Source organism: Odocoileus virginianus, chromosome 23, assembly GCF_023699985.2.
Source record: "Odocoileus virginianus isolate 20LAN1187 ecotype Illinois chromosome 23, Ovbor_1.2, whole genome shotgun sequence".
Classification (NCBI taxonomy): domain Eukaryota; kingdom Metazoa; phylum Chordata; class Mammalia; order Artiodactyla; family Cervidae; genus Odocoileus; species Odocoileus virginianus.
Genome location: NC_069696.1, coordinates 25,613,876 through 25,632,390, shown reverse-complemented (window position 1 = coordinate 25,632,390; position 18,515 = coordinate 25,613,876). Strand labels below are relative to the sequence as shown.

Genomic DNA, 18,515 nt, shown 5'->3' with positions numbered 1-18,515 from the left:
AGCCCACCGTCTAACACTACCTCCTGATATAATTCCCAATCCTTCCTGAATTAATGCAATAGGGCTTCCCTGGTGGCGCAGACAGTAAAGAATCACATGCAATGTAGGAGACCTGAGTTTGATCCCTGGGTTGGGAAGATCCCCTGGAGGAGGAAATGGCAACCCACTCTGGTATTCTTGCCTGGAGAATCCCATGGACAGAGCAGCCTGGCAGGCTAGAGTCTACGGGGTTGCAAAGAGTCACACACGGCTGAGTGACTAAGCACAGTACACGGCACATTCTTCTAACTGGTCACCCACCTTTCATCCTACTACCCATTTCCATTTGGCACAGAGAGCCTGAGAAAGCCTACTGAACAAAAGTTTGATCACATCCTGTCTACTTAAAGCAGTTCAACGGCTTCCCCCTTCTGCTCGGAGCACCAGTCTTACAATGACCATCTCCCCCAACCCCAATCATGGCCTACTGATCTTCTGGCCCTCCCCATCACCATTCTGACATCTTCTTCCCTATCACAAAAGTAAAAACAAGAACCTTCTATGACCAAATTGGATTGCCCAGAGCAGAATTCCTAAATTGAAACCAATGGTGGTAGAATGAGATGATACACGATTCCTACAGAGGTCAAACCTAAACCACCACCTCATTCAAGACTGAAAAATCATTCAACACGTAGGAAAATCTGGAATAAAAGTGGTCTGAGTGTTCGGTCCCTGGGGAAGCTGGTAAAAGAGGGGCAGCTCCAGGAATAGTCTGTGATGAAATAAACACTGACCGAGGGCCATTACTAAACGAGTACTGAACTAGCTGTTTTTCGCAGATTACAAGGAAGTCCCCATTATTTGAGAATAATGATCTCATAGGCAAATAAAAAGGAAGGATATGACTAGAATTATACCACAAAAATGAAACTAAAAACTCTGAAAACAAAAAGAAAAAACAACTAGTTTGTTTTTCAAAACAAAATATGGTTTATAATTGTGGCAAAAGCACAAATCAAATTGCTGATGGCATTATACGACACGATTGCACAACTGACTCAAAAGAATCATCAGTTATTTTTACAAACATGTTCAAAGACTCTATCAATTTTCCTACATATCCTCCCTTCATCCTTTCTCACTCACATGTTTACTCCTGAAGCACCTGTCACCATCTTTGACAAGTTTTTCTTTTCCACTATTAACTAGTCTAACTCTCCAGGCTCTTCATTGGTCAGTGGCTTTGACTGTAATTTAAGCAACTCTCTAATATTCTGATTAACTTCAGAAAACCTGATGTTTATGTTAGACTTCCAAGGTTGCTTTTTGTTTCGGTTTTGGTTTTTTTAATCAAATGCAAACCTTCAATGACATGGCCCTAATGGATATAAGTAGATACTGTTCTGTTCAGGCTTTCCAGTTGGTACTAGTGGTCAAGAACACCTCTGCCAATGCAGGAGACACAAGAGATGCCAGTTCAATCCCTGGGTTGGGAGGATCCCCTAGAGAAGGAATTGGCAACCCAGTCAGGTATTCTTGCCTGGAGAATCCCATGGACAGAGATGCCTGGTGGGCTACAGTCCACAGGGTCACAAAGAGCCTGATACGGCTGAATCGACCTAGCACGCATGCACTATTCTTATTGAACAAGGTGAGGGGGGGATTTTGACAAAAACCAATGTCTATTATTTCTATTAGCTTAATCTTCACACTTTAAGAAGTGGGCTGTAGTCTTCCTATGTTCGATAGGATTGTTCATGTTCAGAAAGTTGAAGGACCTTGTATACATTACAAAGCTTCAGCCTGTCTCTGTCCAGAGCATATACTCTTTCTACTTAACATTTGTAGGCTGATATATTTTTATTTAAGCTTTGTAACAGCATATATGAGATAGGTGAAAAAATTCTTTCTTCTGCCTTACAGAAGAAACTGGTCTGCAGAGTATCAGGTAACATCTCTGAGATAGCCTCAATGGGGAAATCAAAGTGAAAATTTTATGAATGTCATAGGTTAATGGGGCTTCCCAGGTGGTGCAGTGGTAAAAGAATCCACCTGCCAGGAGATGCAAGAGACCTGGGTTCGATCCCTGGGTGGGGAAGATCCCATGGAAAAGGAAGTGGCAACCCACTCCAGTATTCTTCCCTGGAAAATTCCATGGACAGATGAGCCTGGTGGACTACAATCCATGGAGTTTCAAAGAGTCAGACACAACTGAGCATGCACATACGCATAGGTTAATAAACTGTAATAATCTGTCTATGTGTATATATGTAGATGTGTGTGTTTAAATGTTTCCCTCCTGATACTCAACAAAGCTCTTTTAAACTGCTTAATCAGATGGCAAAAGTCCCAAATTTGTCTAGTTTTAGTAGATAAAAATTTATAGTTCTGTGTTTCTTCACTAAGGCAACCTAAATGTTCTAAAACTCTAGATTTCTGGACCCCATTCTACACATAATTAAATCAGAGTATCTGGCCTTAGGACCTCAGAATTATCATTTTAATAAGCTTCACAAATAATTATTCATATTAAAATTCAAGAACTATAGCATTTGAAGACACATATAGCAGCTTGACTTAGAAAGTGCTAGATAAGGTATAATGGTAAGCAGGTGAGGTCAGGCTATCTCCTATAAGGATTTTGAAAGCATCTGAAGGAAGAAGTCTATTTATCTATTAATCAGAGCTTTTTACTATTAGAATTCATAAACAACAGTTTCATTAATCAGTTCAGTTCAGTTGCTTAGTTGTGTCCGACTCTGTGTTACCCCATGGATTGCAGTACACCAGGCTTCCCTGTCCATCACCAACTCCTGGAGCTTGCTCAAACTCATGTCCATCAAGTCGGTGATGCCATCCAATCATCTCATCCTCTGTCATCCCCTTCTCCTCCTGCCTTCAATCTTTCCCAGCATCAGGGTCTCTTCTAATGAGACAGTTCTTTGCATCAGGTGGCCAAAGTATTGGAGTTTTGATTAACATGGCATTATAATTACATAAGATTAGCACCAAGGAAAAAGACAGTAAGAATTAAGATATACTAAAATACTTAGAAGGTAACAAAGAGTCAGTGTGAAATAAAGAGTGCATGTGTACATGCTAAGTCACTCAGTTGTGTCCAATTCTTTGAGACCTTATGGACCATAGCCCACTGGGCCACTCTGTCCATGGGATTCTCCAGGCAAGAAAACTGGAGTGGGTTGCCATGCCCTCCTTCAGCGGATCTTCCTGATCCAGGGATCGAACCTGCATCTCTTAAGTATCCTGAATTGGCAGGTGGGTTCTTTACACTATCACCACGTAGGAAATAGAGAGTCAGTCAAATAAGATATATTTATCTGCTGACCTTTTTCATCAGTCTTGTCACAGAAGAAGTAAAAGTTCACACACCATTGCCATAACACTACATTTAAAAGTCAAAGTGATAAATGCACTAAAAACCTAAAAAGTAAGAATCGACATCTTTGATAGTAATCAATGTCTGGAAAGTTCATGAATAGCACTATGACCTCTGAAAGATGATCAGAGTTTTAGGTCTAAAGTTAAGAACAGATCCCGACAATGCATGACTGGGCAGGAAGTGACATCCCAAGGGTCTCCTCTTTCCAAACCATAAGGATTCTAGATTTTAGGGGGCACCATCATTACATTCCCAGAAGAACATTCAATCAATGTGTGTGTGTGTGTGTGTGTGTGTGTGTGTGTATAAATTTTTTTAAAGAGAGGGATTCTTCTTTTGATTTCAATCTAGTCTTCTTTCTGCACAAGCAAAATAGTAGCTTCCATTTCTTTCACTCATTTATTATGGGCAATTTCCACTTCTGAACACTACTTTGGTTTTTAGATAATTTACTTAATCAGTGTTCAGTTATATCCTGATCCAACATTCCCAATCGAATTCTCACACTTTTCAATAAGGACTAGTTAGTGGCTTACAGAAATTCCACTGAATATATTTAAAAGCTTTTGTCATTCTCTGAAGGAGTGAAGAAGAGCTAATCCCATTATTATTCAAGTAAAAAGAATGAGAAGTGGACAAAATGAGACCTTAATAGTTGCTATAATTTAGGCCCTGCTTATCTAGCAAAAACAATTTCAATTGTAGCGCAAACAAATCATTAAGAGTAAAAACAGACACTATTCAAATGGTTAGCTTCCTGTACCAAAATGAAAATAGAGTGAAAGGCTTTGCTCCTAAATTTCTTATTCTATTTTACATTTGACAAAAATGTCAGATAAATTTAGAAATGGCTCCTTTACAGAAAGAATATATCTTGTATATTTCAAAAGATGAATTAATCTATAACTAAATTCTCAGTTTGTAATTTATGTTTTCAAAGAGAAACAACATTCAGGTTTTAAATATATTCAAAGATACATGAAACTCTCAAAGTTTTCAGTAGTGGTAGCCTTTCTAAAAGATCTATGAAACAATTTGACATCTATAAACTAAAAGAAACTTGTTTCTGGAAAAGAAAGTTGAAAATAACTTTTTTTTTTTTTCCTAAAACTGTACTCCTAGTTCATTTAAAGGCATGATAATCTGATGATAATCTGCTTAACTCAGATACTCAGAAGAGAAATGTTTGCTTTCAGTGAGAGGAGATGACAATATCTCTATTAAGAGTTAAAATACAGCAACAAAATATTCTTAGTTAACTTAAAACTTCCTTTCTGTTTTAACAAGTTCTATCAAAAACTAGATAGGCCATAAAATTGATTGGATAAATCATCATTCTGACAAAACCTTGTAAACTGTTGGTTTTTAATGTGAACTGTTGATTTTTAAATTCCTCTGGACTCTGAAATTATGCTACCAAACTTCTAGATTATTCAGCACAATTGGACTAACATTACAGTTGGATGACATTTGAAAAAAGCTAATTTCACAAAGTCATCCCGGGAAGCAATGGGCTCAAAAATTATATTTTGTAACTGAGCACAATTAAAAGATAAAAAGGAGATAATAGTTACTTTACATGAGACTTTTCAGGAAACGCAGCAATTCAGTAAGAACCTCTAACAAGAATATAGACTAACTGTAAAAAGGTGTAGCTGAACACCTACCAACACTTTGTAGAAAGCCACAGGAACAAATGTCAAAGTGGATTCTTTCTCAATTAAAGCATTAGTTGTACATGAAAAAGACTTGAACTTTTATTTTTGTGAAACACATACCCTAATTTCAGATACTGTTCTGAAGTTCATACCACATTGGTCTTGAGGGTGGTTTGGTTATTTTCAGTTGGAAGCGAGCTAAAAATAAATATCTAGGACTCATGCTGAGTGGGGTTTCCTACCACGAAAGGCACAGGCAAGTTCAGCTCCTTATCTGACATACGCCAGAGAATTTTTTTAAGTTATGTTTTGAATTTTTATTTATTTTTAATTGGAAGAAACATCTTTACAATGTTGTGTTCGTTTCTTCCACACAACAATGCAAACCAGACATAATTATACATATATCACCTCCCTCTAGAGCCTCCCTCCCTTCCTCCAACCCACCCTTCTAGGCCATCACAGAGCATCAGGCTGGGCTCCCTGCATTACATAACAGCTTCCAACCACTTATCTATTTTACACATGGCAGTGTGTCTATGTAGACAACCTTCAGATTGGGAGAAAATAATTGCCAATGAAACAACTGAAAAAGAATTAGATCTCCATAATACATGAGCAACACATACAATCTAATATCAGAAAAACAAACATCCCCATCAAAAAATGGGCAGAAGACCTAAACAGACATTTTTCCTAAGAGGACATACAGATGGCCAATAAACACATGAAAAGATGCTCAACATCACTCATTGTTAGAGAAATGTAAATCAAAACTACAATGAGGAAACCACACCAGTCAGAATGGACATCATCAAAAAAGTCTACAATAATAATAGTAACAATAATACAAAACAATAAATACTGGAGAAAAATGGAGAACCCTCTTGCACTGTTGGTGGGAATGTAAATTGATATAGCCACTATGGAGAACTGTACAGATAAACTTTTTATAGTAATAAAAGTACAAATATTTTTAAAATGTAAATTCACAGACTAGTGAATAGGCTACTTTTTCTACAGAAGTTTACTTCAATAGGTTTAATCACTAGTTCAATCTCAGGAGATTGGGGGATAAATATTTCAGAGTAAAATCATTTCTTTCTTCTCCATCCCTTTATTCCACTAGCTGGTGCCTACAATGAGCAAGACACTGAACTGGAATTTTCTAAAACAAAAATATTGATGGCTGACTCAAGGAAGGGAAGAGGGTTGATTCCTTTTATAATGAAAATGCTGTGACATGAGTGTGACTTCTTCAGTTCTTGAGCCTAGAAAGCAGATTTTTGGGGAGCCCAGGCAGCTCAGGATGTCTCTCCCACCTGTCTGGGAGACTTGCGGAGTCAGGTGTTTGCTAACACCCAAATTCAGGGTTGTCTTGTATGACGAGGACTAGCACTGCCTCCTGAAGAGCATTTCCTAAGCAGATCTGTTAACTCCATCCTCTGAAATACTTAGTTTAAAAATAAGAACCATTTCCTTTCTCTGTGCTCAAGCTAGGTTAAAAATGTCCAAAGGAGGCTGACTCCACAAGGGTCGCCCCCAAATAAACCATTCCCCCTGCCAAATAATATTTCTATGACTTCAAGCTTCCATTAGGTTTATTTAAGTGGATTATATCTGAAGAGGAGGAAACACTTGCCACAGACACAGCATAAATATTCAGTTATTTCACCTAACTTCAGAAGGTGGAAAAATCCTATTAAAATTCTATTAAATTTAAACCACAAGCTTCTCACATAAAATTTTTTCAATATTCTGACAAGGTACAGTGGGGTGTGGGGGATAGAAAAGCATTCCTTAAATTTTTAAACACACTCTGAGTGAGAAGAACCTATTTTGTTTAAAAAAAAAAAGAAATAAAATGCATTGCTTGAAAAAATATTTATACATACACACACACACACACACACACACATACACACAGGACATTATAAGAAAAGAAGACTGGCCAAAAAAAAAAAAAAAATTTACAAGCCCAACCTCTACATAAGTTTAAAGTAATTTCAAAATTAGCCAGGGTGAATGTTATATATATATATATATATATATAGCCAGGGTGAATAGTTATATTAAATACAAACTCAAGTAATAGTTACGATTACTACAGTTTTTCATTATTTAGCTAGTTATTTCAAAGAAGGCTAAATTAAGCCAGCTTCACCAGGAGTGAGATTGAGTCCATATTATTTCTTTTTAGATAAATGTGCTTCTTTGTAAATCATGATTCTGTTACCTTTTGTTCTTTTTAGATTATCTCCTAAGTGATACATGAAAACCTACCTACCTCTGCATTTTTATTCTCTAGTGCAAAGATAAATAATGTCTTACTTTAAAAGGGAGAAATTCATAAATTGAAAAACATACAATAACACATACAGATTATAAACCAATATACACAAAATAAATGCCTATTTTAAAAATAATCCTATACATCTATGTATATAAAGGATGATGCCATATATCAAAAGTTGTCTTCTCATCAATTCTCAATGTAATACTGGAACTATGCCTGGAGTTAATGAATTCATAGGGTTTGAGGAAAGGAGATGGAAAGAAGGTGAAGAAGGTGACTTTTTTGGAGTGTAAGGGGGGCAAGAGGCCTCTTCTGTTTCTTCAGTCTTTGGTGGTGCCATGTGGGGTGTTAGATCCCCGACCAGCGACCTAACCCCTTCAGTGAAGGCTCAGAGTCTTAACCACTGGACTGCCAGGGAAGTCCCAGCATGGTGGAACTTTGAAGGTTTGCCTTTTTCATCTGTACATTTTTATAGGTTCATGCAGTTTGAAATCACGCAGAGCTTCAAAAGCCACCCAATCTCAATTCCTAGTTTAGAAATTACACATAATCAAAATTTCCAGTCCTCTCTAGACACAGAATAGAAGCATTTTCCTTTTGTATATCTATGAGAGTGGTGTTTACATAAGCAATAGCAAGGAGTCATCAGCCTTTTACAGACACTGTTAGAATTTTCATCCGTTAAAGCTACTAGTAGGTTTGTCACTTAAGTTTCCTAAGTTATCAAGATAACGACATGCATCATAAACGTAAGCACTTTCATTTCTAAAGAGACACTAGATAACCTAATAACAGACTATTTCACCATGGCTGATCACGTGTTCACACTGTATCCATAAGCCATCCCTGTTAACGAATCACACTTTGAAAGGCAAATTCATAATTAGATGGTAACACTGATTCTGTGTTATAGATCAAGTTAACAAAAAGGTTCCTCATTAAGGACTGTTAAACTCTCCCTCTGATTAAAATCGACATATTTTAAAATATGTGCAATAATGTCAAAGGAGGAAAATCAGACTGACTCGCCAACTATTAGAGCAGCAAGTGATACAAAAATGAGCTATCAAGATTATATACAAATGTGAACAGTTGTATATTAAGTGCTATCATAAAATCTACATGGATTTTCCATTATAATGGAATAGGTAACATTAGTATTCAAGTACTTCACCTCTTTAAAAACGTTCCAAAGATTAGCCATCAGCCACATGTACTTGAAAGGTAGCTACACTAGACTGAGATGGGCTGTTAAGTGGAAAACATACACCACCAAATCAGACTTTAGCAAAATATCTTGATTTATACATTAACTTTATGTTAGCATGATATAATGGATTAAATTAAACAGTATTATCATGGATTTCACTTTGTTGGCTTTTACTTTTTTACTTTTACTTTTTTATGAGGCTACTGCTGCTGCTGCTGCTAAGTCACTTCAGTCGTGTCCGACTCTAGAAAACATGAAATTCAGTAATTTGCTCCTGTTATATTTCTATTGGACAGTGCTTATCTATAATGTTTACAGGACTGTTTTCATCAAAGCCACTGGGTGACACTGTTTCTCCATTAAATTGATGCAAGTAAAGCAATTTCCTGGCAGAGGAAAAAGTCTTGCACATACCCAGGCATGCATACATGTATGCACACACATAATCACACACAACAGACACCATGTGCTGCTTATAATTATCCATATTCTTAGGATGAAAAAACATGAATACACCTAAGTACTTTTATCATCATCTTAGCAGGGCTTGAAATACTTAAAATCTATAATAATCATTCAGATTCCTCAATAACAAATGACAGCTCTAATCAAATCAAATAAGCAGAAGTTGTTTAGTTTCTGACTTTTCCCAAACAGCTTTCTACTTTCTAAATGGTAATGCTTCTCATGACTGCCTCTAAAAACTTACACCCTATTTACTTACATTTTAATGGATTCCCACAGAAACCATGAAAAATAATTTAGATGAACAAAAACCACCAGCTGTTTTTGCTAACAAAGAAATGCTTTACCCGTGTGCAGATTCCTTTTCACCTTGAAGTTTGAAATTCTGAACATTTTTAAATCAATTAACTAAAAACTAAAATGAAAACAAAAATCAATATTTAAACCACCACCATTCACTCTTCTTTGATGAGATAAAGATTCCACAAAGTAGGACTTTGCAATGCAATTGATATTCATTTCTGGGACAAAGTCTTGAATAATACAGTCTAAAGGTTGCCTGGTAGATGACCAGAAAACTCACCTTTGTAAGGGCTCCAGAGTTTTGTGTTATGTGTATATTCAATGGGTTTTAATCAATCTTCTAATCCTGAATGAGAATTTAGAGTTGGATTCCAGTTAAAATCACAAGTGATTAGTAGGTTTAAAATGATCTGCCTAACTCCTTTTTCACTATTCCCCAGCAGCAGATTCAAGTCCAACAGAGAACTGGATAAAAGTCAACACTTTACCTCAGGTTGCTACATACTTTTAGCTGATTCTCCCTCAGTTTCCTTTTCTCTGAAATCAGACTAATTCTAGTCTCCTAACTACAGCCTGCACGGAATTAAGCATTTTAAGATCTCACTGCAACAAGTTTCTTAAGCCTCAGGATACACCTCAGGATAGGAAAGCCACCATTGTGTTAGCTTGAGGTGTATGTAATGCGTCCCCAATCCTGTATTATCTTTATTTCAGAAGTCCTATTAATGTATACTAAATTACTCTACACTTCAAAGAAACAATTCTCTCTTGCCTTCAAAACCTAAAACCTCCTCAAAACCTAAAACAATTATGCTTCATCATTATGCATTGAGGACCTTCTGAAAAATCTATGAAAACATAAAATTTTTCCCCAGAGAAATGAAAGGATAAACTTTTGCATAAAATTTCAGAGATGAGATGAATGGTTCTGGCTCTAGATTTAAAATCTGCTCTAACATATTATATGCACTGCTTCAGTGATTACCTAAGAGGTCATTCCCATACTTTACTGTGATTTCTCCCTTTTTTATGTTGGTATCTCATTATCCTAACTAGGCTCTAAGCTCTGAAGAGCTAAGGTGCTACACTGTACCTCTATAGAATGTGTATGCTTTTTAGCACAAGGCTTACTAATGCACAGACAAAATATGTTGACTTGACATTGTATAGGTTCACTGACCAAAGACTTTAATGAATAACATTAGCTAAGGATAGCATCTTCTTCTAAAACAGTAGACATTTTGGGAGAACCCATACGCCCAACTAATATCTTCAGCAATCGGTATCTGACAAATTTTTCTCTGAGCTATGACTTCTGCACATCTTTTTAAGATTTTTTTCCCCCAGAAATCAAACCTGTGTGTTTTATGTTGACAATCGTGCGACTGTACATTCTCAAGTGCAATGCTGAGATAACCCTAGGATAGCCTTACACAAAACAAAAACAAAAAAGTTCTTTAAAAAAATACTACCAATAGTAAAACTATATACTGCGAGGTAATTCCTACAAGGATTTCAATTTCTATTTAAAGGAAATAATGTTCATTTGAATATTAAGAGCACAGCTTTAAGTGCAAGAACATGGAGGTGTTTCTGAATCTCCTGGTTTATTCTGAATTATTTGGTAGAGCTTCCTTGAAAATAGGAATGTATTAATAGAAAATAAACACGAATTGAGTTTTCAATCTAACACACTTGAAGCTTCTTTTAAAGATAAGTATCACACCCAGGAGAGGAAAGGGAGGTGGAGACTCCGTGGAATAGGAGACACATGGCCAATGAGAGGCTTACCAGATGGCGCTAGTGGTAAAGAATCTGCCTACCAATGTAGGAGACTTGAGAAACACAGGTTCAATCCCTGGGACGGGAAGCCTCCCTGGAGAAGGTGAGGGCAACCCGCTCCAATATTCTTGTCGGGAGAATCCTGTGTCCAGAGGAGCCTGGCGGGCTACAGTCCATGGAGTCGCAAAGAGTCAGACATGACTGAAGCGACTCAGCACACACACATACACATGGCCAATGAAAACAATTTACCAGAAACATGTAGGAGTGTGTCTAATTTCACAAAGCTCAAGAAACTTGCCCTATGCAAAAAAGGGTTTCTGAAAAATCCAACTCCACCCCCTACACCCTAAATAAACTCACTCTTTTACTAAGATTAAATAACCCAAGTTTTCAATGAAGTGTACATAGACTACTGGGCTGTTACTGGCACAAATCACATTAATCAAGAATCTTAAAATATAATATATATTCAGATTTCTAATTTTGAGGTTCACAAACATCCTACTTCAACATAATAAATGAGGACTTATTGAAAAAGGAAGTGAACTTAAATTTGGTGAAGACTTTTATTCACCTAGAGTCCTGAAGAGATTCTTCTCAGAGCAGTATTTCCCAACAGAGAACAGCAAATTCACACAAATGTCACTACAGATATAATGAATGTTTTTCATGCCAGTGTCACTCAGCCTTGCCTGCCTGAGCCCCCTCCCCCCTAGACTTTTCAAAATGTATTTCATACACAGAGTCACTGTTCTGGTTGTTTATTTAATTAACATGACAGCCCAGCATAGACAGCATTTCTTTCAGTTCTACAGTTTTAACTTTTTTACACTTTAGACTCAATACAGAAAGAGTGAAATTACTGTTTGCCTCCTTCCAACCTCTGTAAATTTATATAGATTCACTGACTATTTCTGTCCGTTAAAACACTTTTTCCAGTATGCTTTAAATATCTATATTCAAAAAGTAAAATCACAATTTTGTCCCTACACACCAAAAAATTTTCTGCCCTCACCTTTCCCAAGGGATGAGAAAATCTTGTTTTTCCTTTTTAGGGTTTTCAGAAGTTGGCATTAATTAATTTTAATTCTGTCAGCAGGTCATAAATAATCAATATTGTTCTTTATATTGCCATAAGCCAAGTTATACTCCTGAAATGAGATAGAAGCTACAATTGGATTTAAAACTTATGACTATTTCTGAAATTTATTAAATTTGAGAAATATGTTCTGTTATCCTGAAATATATTTAGGAGTTTAAAGAACAATCCATCCTATATTTCAGAGAAATACTTCTGTATTTTAAAAATACACAGTAAATGCAAGAAAGTTGTACTTTTTACCAAAGATGTAAGAAGGCCTACCATCGAAAACTACACCTACTGCTGTATCCTACTCTCTTTGCTTTGCTGTTTCTGTTCTTGGCTTTTTTTGCTTGAAAATATCTTTCTTTTATCAGTAATGAAAAATTTGATTCTACTTTTGATAACCACTAGACTCTTAGAAAAACTATTATATTCCTATAAAACCTGCTAAAGATCTTTTTGCTAAAGATGTTTAATTAACAGCCTTAAGGCCCTATGTGTGCGAAAATATTTTGATTTTTAATCTCACAAAATGAAGTCTACAGCTGTACATTTCTGACTGAGAGTGTACCCACCACAAAGAATTTTGTCATGAAGTGGTACAAAAGTATTAATGGTGAGAGGCATACAGCTTATTTTATGTGAAACCATAGGCAAAGATATTAAATCCTTCTTAACATGTAATTAAAATAAAATTGCATTGGTTTGAATTCTTTCAAAAATCAATGTGTAAGGTGGTCCCAGTAATTAGAGGGAAAGAGCCAGCCAATTGTGTTGAGTATCAAGAAAGGAGACACCCTTTCAAATACAATATCCAAGTGTTTCAAATACAATATCCACTTGTATATCCAATATACAAGTGCTGAATTAAAATTTTATGTTGAAAAATAACATATTTAGTAATCATGCATAATTTCTAATAATTCAAGAAATTCTAAGGACCTTAGTGTTTGGAAGGCAGGATGATACCTGCTCAGGGATATAAACATCCACTTAAGAAAGATACATACACCTTAATGGAATCATCTGCCTTCTTAACCAAAAAAGCACAGTTTGACTCACTGATCTACAAAATCTTGAACCTGCTGGGTCAGTAGAAGTGAGTTAAAAGCCAGGCAAATGTTAACAACTCTGTTCTTTCCTGAGAGCCTACTCCTTCATTCACATCTCACAAGTACACCCAGTGTCCCATTAATTCTGAGACTGAAGACTAGATCAATCTCCTTTCTTTAGCTGAAGCTGTACTTATGATCAATGCTGCAAAACTCAGTTCTGTATGTAAGAGCTAATCTATTGTCTTCATGATGGGGAAGGGGAGAAGGAAGGCAGGGAGGGAGGGAATTCTGTCATTTGGTTTGCCTTATGACAAGTTTATCATCTATTCTCCTTGACCTTTCAGAACTGAGTCATTGCCGAGATAGCTCCTAAGCTAGTGGCCGCTATCACTCACACGGAGAAGAAAAGGTTGGAATTCTCTCACCTTTAAACCTCACAATGAGCAAAGTCCAAACGAAATTCTCCAGAGGACTCTGCCAGCTTCTCTGTGTTTTATGTTCTTACACCTCTACTTGAAATTCACTTGTTGCCTGAGGATTGTCTTAAAGAGTAGACATTCTTTCAGAAAAGAACTCCTAATCAGGTAGCATTCAGGGCCGTATTATATATGTGTTTTATAATTATTTTGACTCTTGATTTCATAAAGCATGTGGATGACAGTGGTACACTTTGCACCCTTAATCAGAAGTTTGTTTCCTTGTGATAAAACAGATAAGCCATTTACTATATAGCTCCTGAACTTTTCACACAGTTAGGCTAACGTATGGGATATTGCCCTGTCTTATAAGATCCTAGTGCATTGTCAGTTCCCACCCACCCCCCCCCAATTATGCTCAGCAATAGCTTTAAAGGGTAATATATAAAAACTAGCCTTAAGTAACACGCACACACTTACCCATGCCCTCATTAAAAATTCAAGTAAATAAATCTCTGCTAAATGTCACCTTGCTTTCCCATCAACCATAAGAGATAGTCTCACATTTTAGGAGAGTCTTCATAAACACAGCCTTTAAAAAAAAATGGCAACCAAAGAAACTGATCAAAATATATTATGAATATACATGATCGACCACATTCATCTGCAAAACATGTGAAAATTCAATGCTCAGTAATTTTCTTAGAAGTCTGCAGGCTATTCAAATCATCCATTTGTCAATTCAAACCAGAGAAAACCAATAAAAATCTATGGGTTAATTAACACTGCTGGTTAATTCCCCTAAACACCTTCTCATCTTAAATCCACCCTTAACTCTTAAATGTTAATAAGAAATTTCAGAAATAGAATTTCAGAGGTTAAATGATATGAATTTGGAGTCAAGTTAATTATGCTCAACTCACAGATTTGCCTTAGAAATTAAGTTTCAATTTTGCAATGATCAGGTCACATTTCCCTGTAAGTTAAAGAAAAGTGTATTTGAAATGCATTTAAACTAGCAGTGTTTTCATTTAAAAGATGTTCTATCAGTGACTTTAAAAAGAAATTAAAATGTGTTTTCCTCCAATTGGCTTATAGAGAGCTTACTTTATTCTGGTGATGTCCAGATTTCTACCAAAACTAAGTATCAGTCAGTGGCCTGTTTTTAACTTCACCCTTAGAGTAAGCTAAATCCAAGAAATATTTGCTTTATCTAAAAGGAAAGCTAAATAAGTACATTTGTTTTAAAATAAACACAGAGACTACAATGTTGTCATCCATTCTGCTAAATAATGTCAAACAACCACATTCTGTGTAATTAACTCCATTTGAGAAAAAACTGGTCATCACACCATATGGTGACTGCTATTTCTTAGAAATACCCAAATGATCATCCACAGAATAACCTAAAGAGAAAAAGCTTACTACGTCTTAGGGCATTCTCTCACTCCCTACAGTTGTCCTCATAGTACCACAGGTAGGCATAAACTTAAATGAGAAAAGTGTAAATTTCCACTTGCTATACTTAACCAGCTCTCTACCACCTCCACCCCAAGTGTCAAATCAGCTTGAAGCAGAGAGGTGAACACTGAAGTTCTCCTCAGATACAATCTGCTTTTAAAAGAGGGGTTTGTTCTTTTACACCCTTTATAGCAACTGTATTCCATGATCTCAAAACAATGATAATAAGGAAATAAGTCCCCCAAATTCACTAAATATTATCTGAGATAACCTCCCTCATAATTCTAGATTCCTCCTCCTCCTCTCTGAAAGATTTATATTACCAGCAACTTAGAAATATTTTCCTGAATTATTATTTCCTGTATAAATCCACTTGAATTGCTAAATATTCACTAAGTATGTAGGTACTCAAGACAAATTTTTTTCAAGTTGACACTAACAGCGCAGTCCACGATTCTGACAAATTCTGAAGTTCAGACATATTGTTCCCCAAATTGAAGTTTATGGTTATAATACAAAACACATCAGCATGGAATAATGTATGTCTCCAAATTACATTTTAAAAAGCAAACTGGGCACCACCAAACGCAGCCTCTTCAAGTAAAACTTACTGCAAAACCAGAATATATCAGCACCTCACCTTCAAGCACTCCTTGCTTCAACTCTAGAATATTTTTTACTGACTTTCATAAATGTTTACCTGTCTTCTTAGAAGAAAGAAATTTTATGAAAAGAAACAGAGAGAAATCGAGCAAAATCCTCGTTTTCAAAATCACCCACTTTTAAAAAAAACTTAATTCGAACATTTCTGCTAAAAGAGCAGAGAGCACTTAAAAGTATAGACAAGTCATCCGCCAGGTGTAGCACATCTAAAAAGTTGGCTCAGCTGTGGAAGACCCTGCAAAGACCATCTAGTTTTATTACTTATTCGTGTTCCTGTTGTTCAGGTTATAAAATACTGTGCGAGAGGGCGAGAAAAACTCGCTGGTTTCCAAGTCTGAAGTTAGGGCACTTTGCTGGGCTGTCTTTCCTTCTGTTCCCAGCGCTCCAATTCCCTCCACTTTGTGGCGGATCCCGAAAGCTTTCAAGTTTTCCCGAGAGGCGAGTGAGAGGGGGGGCTGCAGGTCCTTACCTGTTCCCGGGGGATGCAGGGCAGGGAGGTCCTCCGATGGGACTTGCTGCTGCAGCCGGACATCTCGGCGGACACCACGGAGCTGGACCGCCTCCTCCTCTTAAACACCGGGATCTCTTCCTTGGTCCCAGCGATCAGCTGGGACCCGAAATGCTCCCTCGGAGCCGCCCCCGAGTACTGCGGCAAGATCTGCTCCACGTACCTGGCCAGGAGGATCCCCAGCACGCCGGCCAAGTACGCCAGGTAAGGTCTCCAGGCAACCTTGAACCTCTCTAAGGAAATGAGGGCCACGGTCCTGACCGCGCTAGTCAAGGCGATCATGAGGACGCCCAGCCTCAGCCTCAGCACCAGCCATGTCGCGGCGGCCAAGCAGCTGAGCACCACCCCCGCGGCGGGGAGCGAGAGTAAGTGATCCTCCCCGACGCCCAGCCCAATCTGGACGAGCGCTTCCCCCCCGCAGCAGACTGCCAGCAGCGCGACGGCCAGAGGCAGGCGCACCCCGGCGCGCAGGAGGTACAAGCCCATCCAGAAGAAGGCACACAGGAGACTGAAGAGCAGCGCGGAGGGCTGCAGCCAGGGGCCGAGCGGCGCGCCGCCCCCGGGAGCACCTCCCCGAGGCCCCGGGAAGACGCCCCCTTCAGCTGCCTGGGCTGCTTCCTCCTCCTCCGCCGCCGCCGCCTCCTTACTCCGCTCCAGGTCACAGCCGATCTCCCCGCGGACCAGCCTCACCAGCAGAGCCAGCAGAAAGGACAGGGAGCCCGCGCACAGCGCCGAGGAAAGTTTCCGCGAGCGTCGGAGCGGCCGCAGCACCCGGGCGCCCCAGCAGCCTCGGCAGCCCACGTCCCGGGGCGATGCGGGGCCCGCCGCTGGGGCCGGCCTCGCCTCCCGGTTGCCCGGCGTGGCCCCGACTCGGGCGGCCTCGCCCGGCACGGCCATGGTGCACGCTCTTCGCGGAGTCTCCGAGGGCCCCCCCGACGCCCCCACCCCGCCACACGCGCACACACACACACACACCCCACACAGGCGCGCGCTCACGCCCGCTCTTCTCGCAATCCCACCCTCGGAATCCCTGCTGCTCCCAGGCCCGCGAGCAATGAAAGTTTCAGCTTTCGAATAACTCCTGGAGAAGGCTCGATGCTCCAAAGAGACGCCTTCCAGTGAAAAGCTAGAACAGGCAGAAGCGATCAGACTTCCTCTTTTTCTCTCTTGGAAAAGCTTTGCAGCATTCTCCGCTCCACCCCCACCCCCGACTTCGGTCCTCCGGGGTCTCTCCCGACTTCTGGATTTTAAAGATCGCCGGAGGCGTCCGGCTTGCGGGGTTCGCAGCTGGAGCCGGGGACGCGGAGCAAGCTCGCAGCCATCCTGGGCGCTGCTGCACGCTGGGGGTCCGCAGCCGACGGAGGTCCCCCTTCCTCTCCTTAAGGCAGCTCCTTCTCCATCACTCTTTCTTTCTCCTCGGCCGATCCTCCCCAGCCCGGCCCCAGGAAGCGAACCGCCATTCCCTGGGGCAGAAAGCACCGCCTTCCCTGCGTCTGTCGGTCCAGTTCATGGCAAAAGGTGGTGAAAACGGACAGGGGGCTGAGAAATAACCAAGAAGTTGCTAAGTCCCGTCGGAGAGACACCCAGTCGGAGAGACGAGCGGCTGCCGCAAGGGAAGGGAGGGAGGGCGAGCGAGCTGGAGAGGAAGGGAGGGTGGGAGGGAAGGGAGGGCGAGAAAGGAGAAGGAGATTTACAATTTTTTTTTCCCTTCTTTTTGGTGCGAGGTTGGTGGTGATTTGCAATTTTGCAGAAGGGAGGAGAGTGGAGACGACTGATTAAAACTGTATAAAAAAGCAGGCAGCTGGAGTGATCTGCAATCCCGCTTGCTTTCTTTAAGGCAACTCCCTAGGAAAGCGTTCCCAGCCCTGCTCCCGCCCCTCCCCGGAGGAGGCGCTCTTCGTGGCGCGAGCTTCTTTCCCCGGAGCCGAGCCGAGCTGCGCTGCCAGCATCCTGGGGAAGGAGTGGCTTAGACCCGTCCACCGCAGGGCTCGCAGCCTCTAGGGGCTCCAGGGTCTCAGGCTGGCCCTCACACAGAGCTGCCCAGGACGTTGGAGTGAAAAAAGGATGGTGCTTGGATACTTAGCTCGAGAGGGGAGTCCGCAGACTTCCCACTGTCCTGAAAAATGACAGCCACATCTACTGTCTGAGTGATTCAAAGATGCTTATAGACTCAAGTCAGGTCCAACTGCAAACCAGTGTCAGGTGGCATTGTAAGGCCTTGACTGCTCC

The 18,515-nt window shown here is 39.8% G+C and overlaps 1 protein-coding gene across 1 annotated transcript in view; it reads right to left on the bottom strand.

The window, feature by feature from the left end:
• PDE3A (phosphodiesterase 3A) overlaps nt 1-17,791 on the bottom strand; it is a 350,559-nt gene extending 332,768 nt beyond the window's left edge. Inside the window, exon 1 of the mRNA XM_020869501.2 lies at nt 16,248-17,791. Within this exon, the coding sequence (XP_020725160.2) occupies nt 16,248-17,183 (936 nt within the window). The 5' untranslated portion in view covers nt 17,184-17,791. The remainder of the gene's footprint in view (nt 1-16,247) is intronic.
• Between the last annotated feature and the right edge of the window lie 724 nt (nt 17,792-18,515).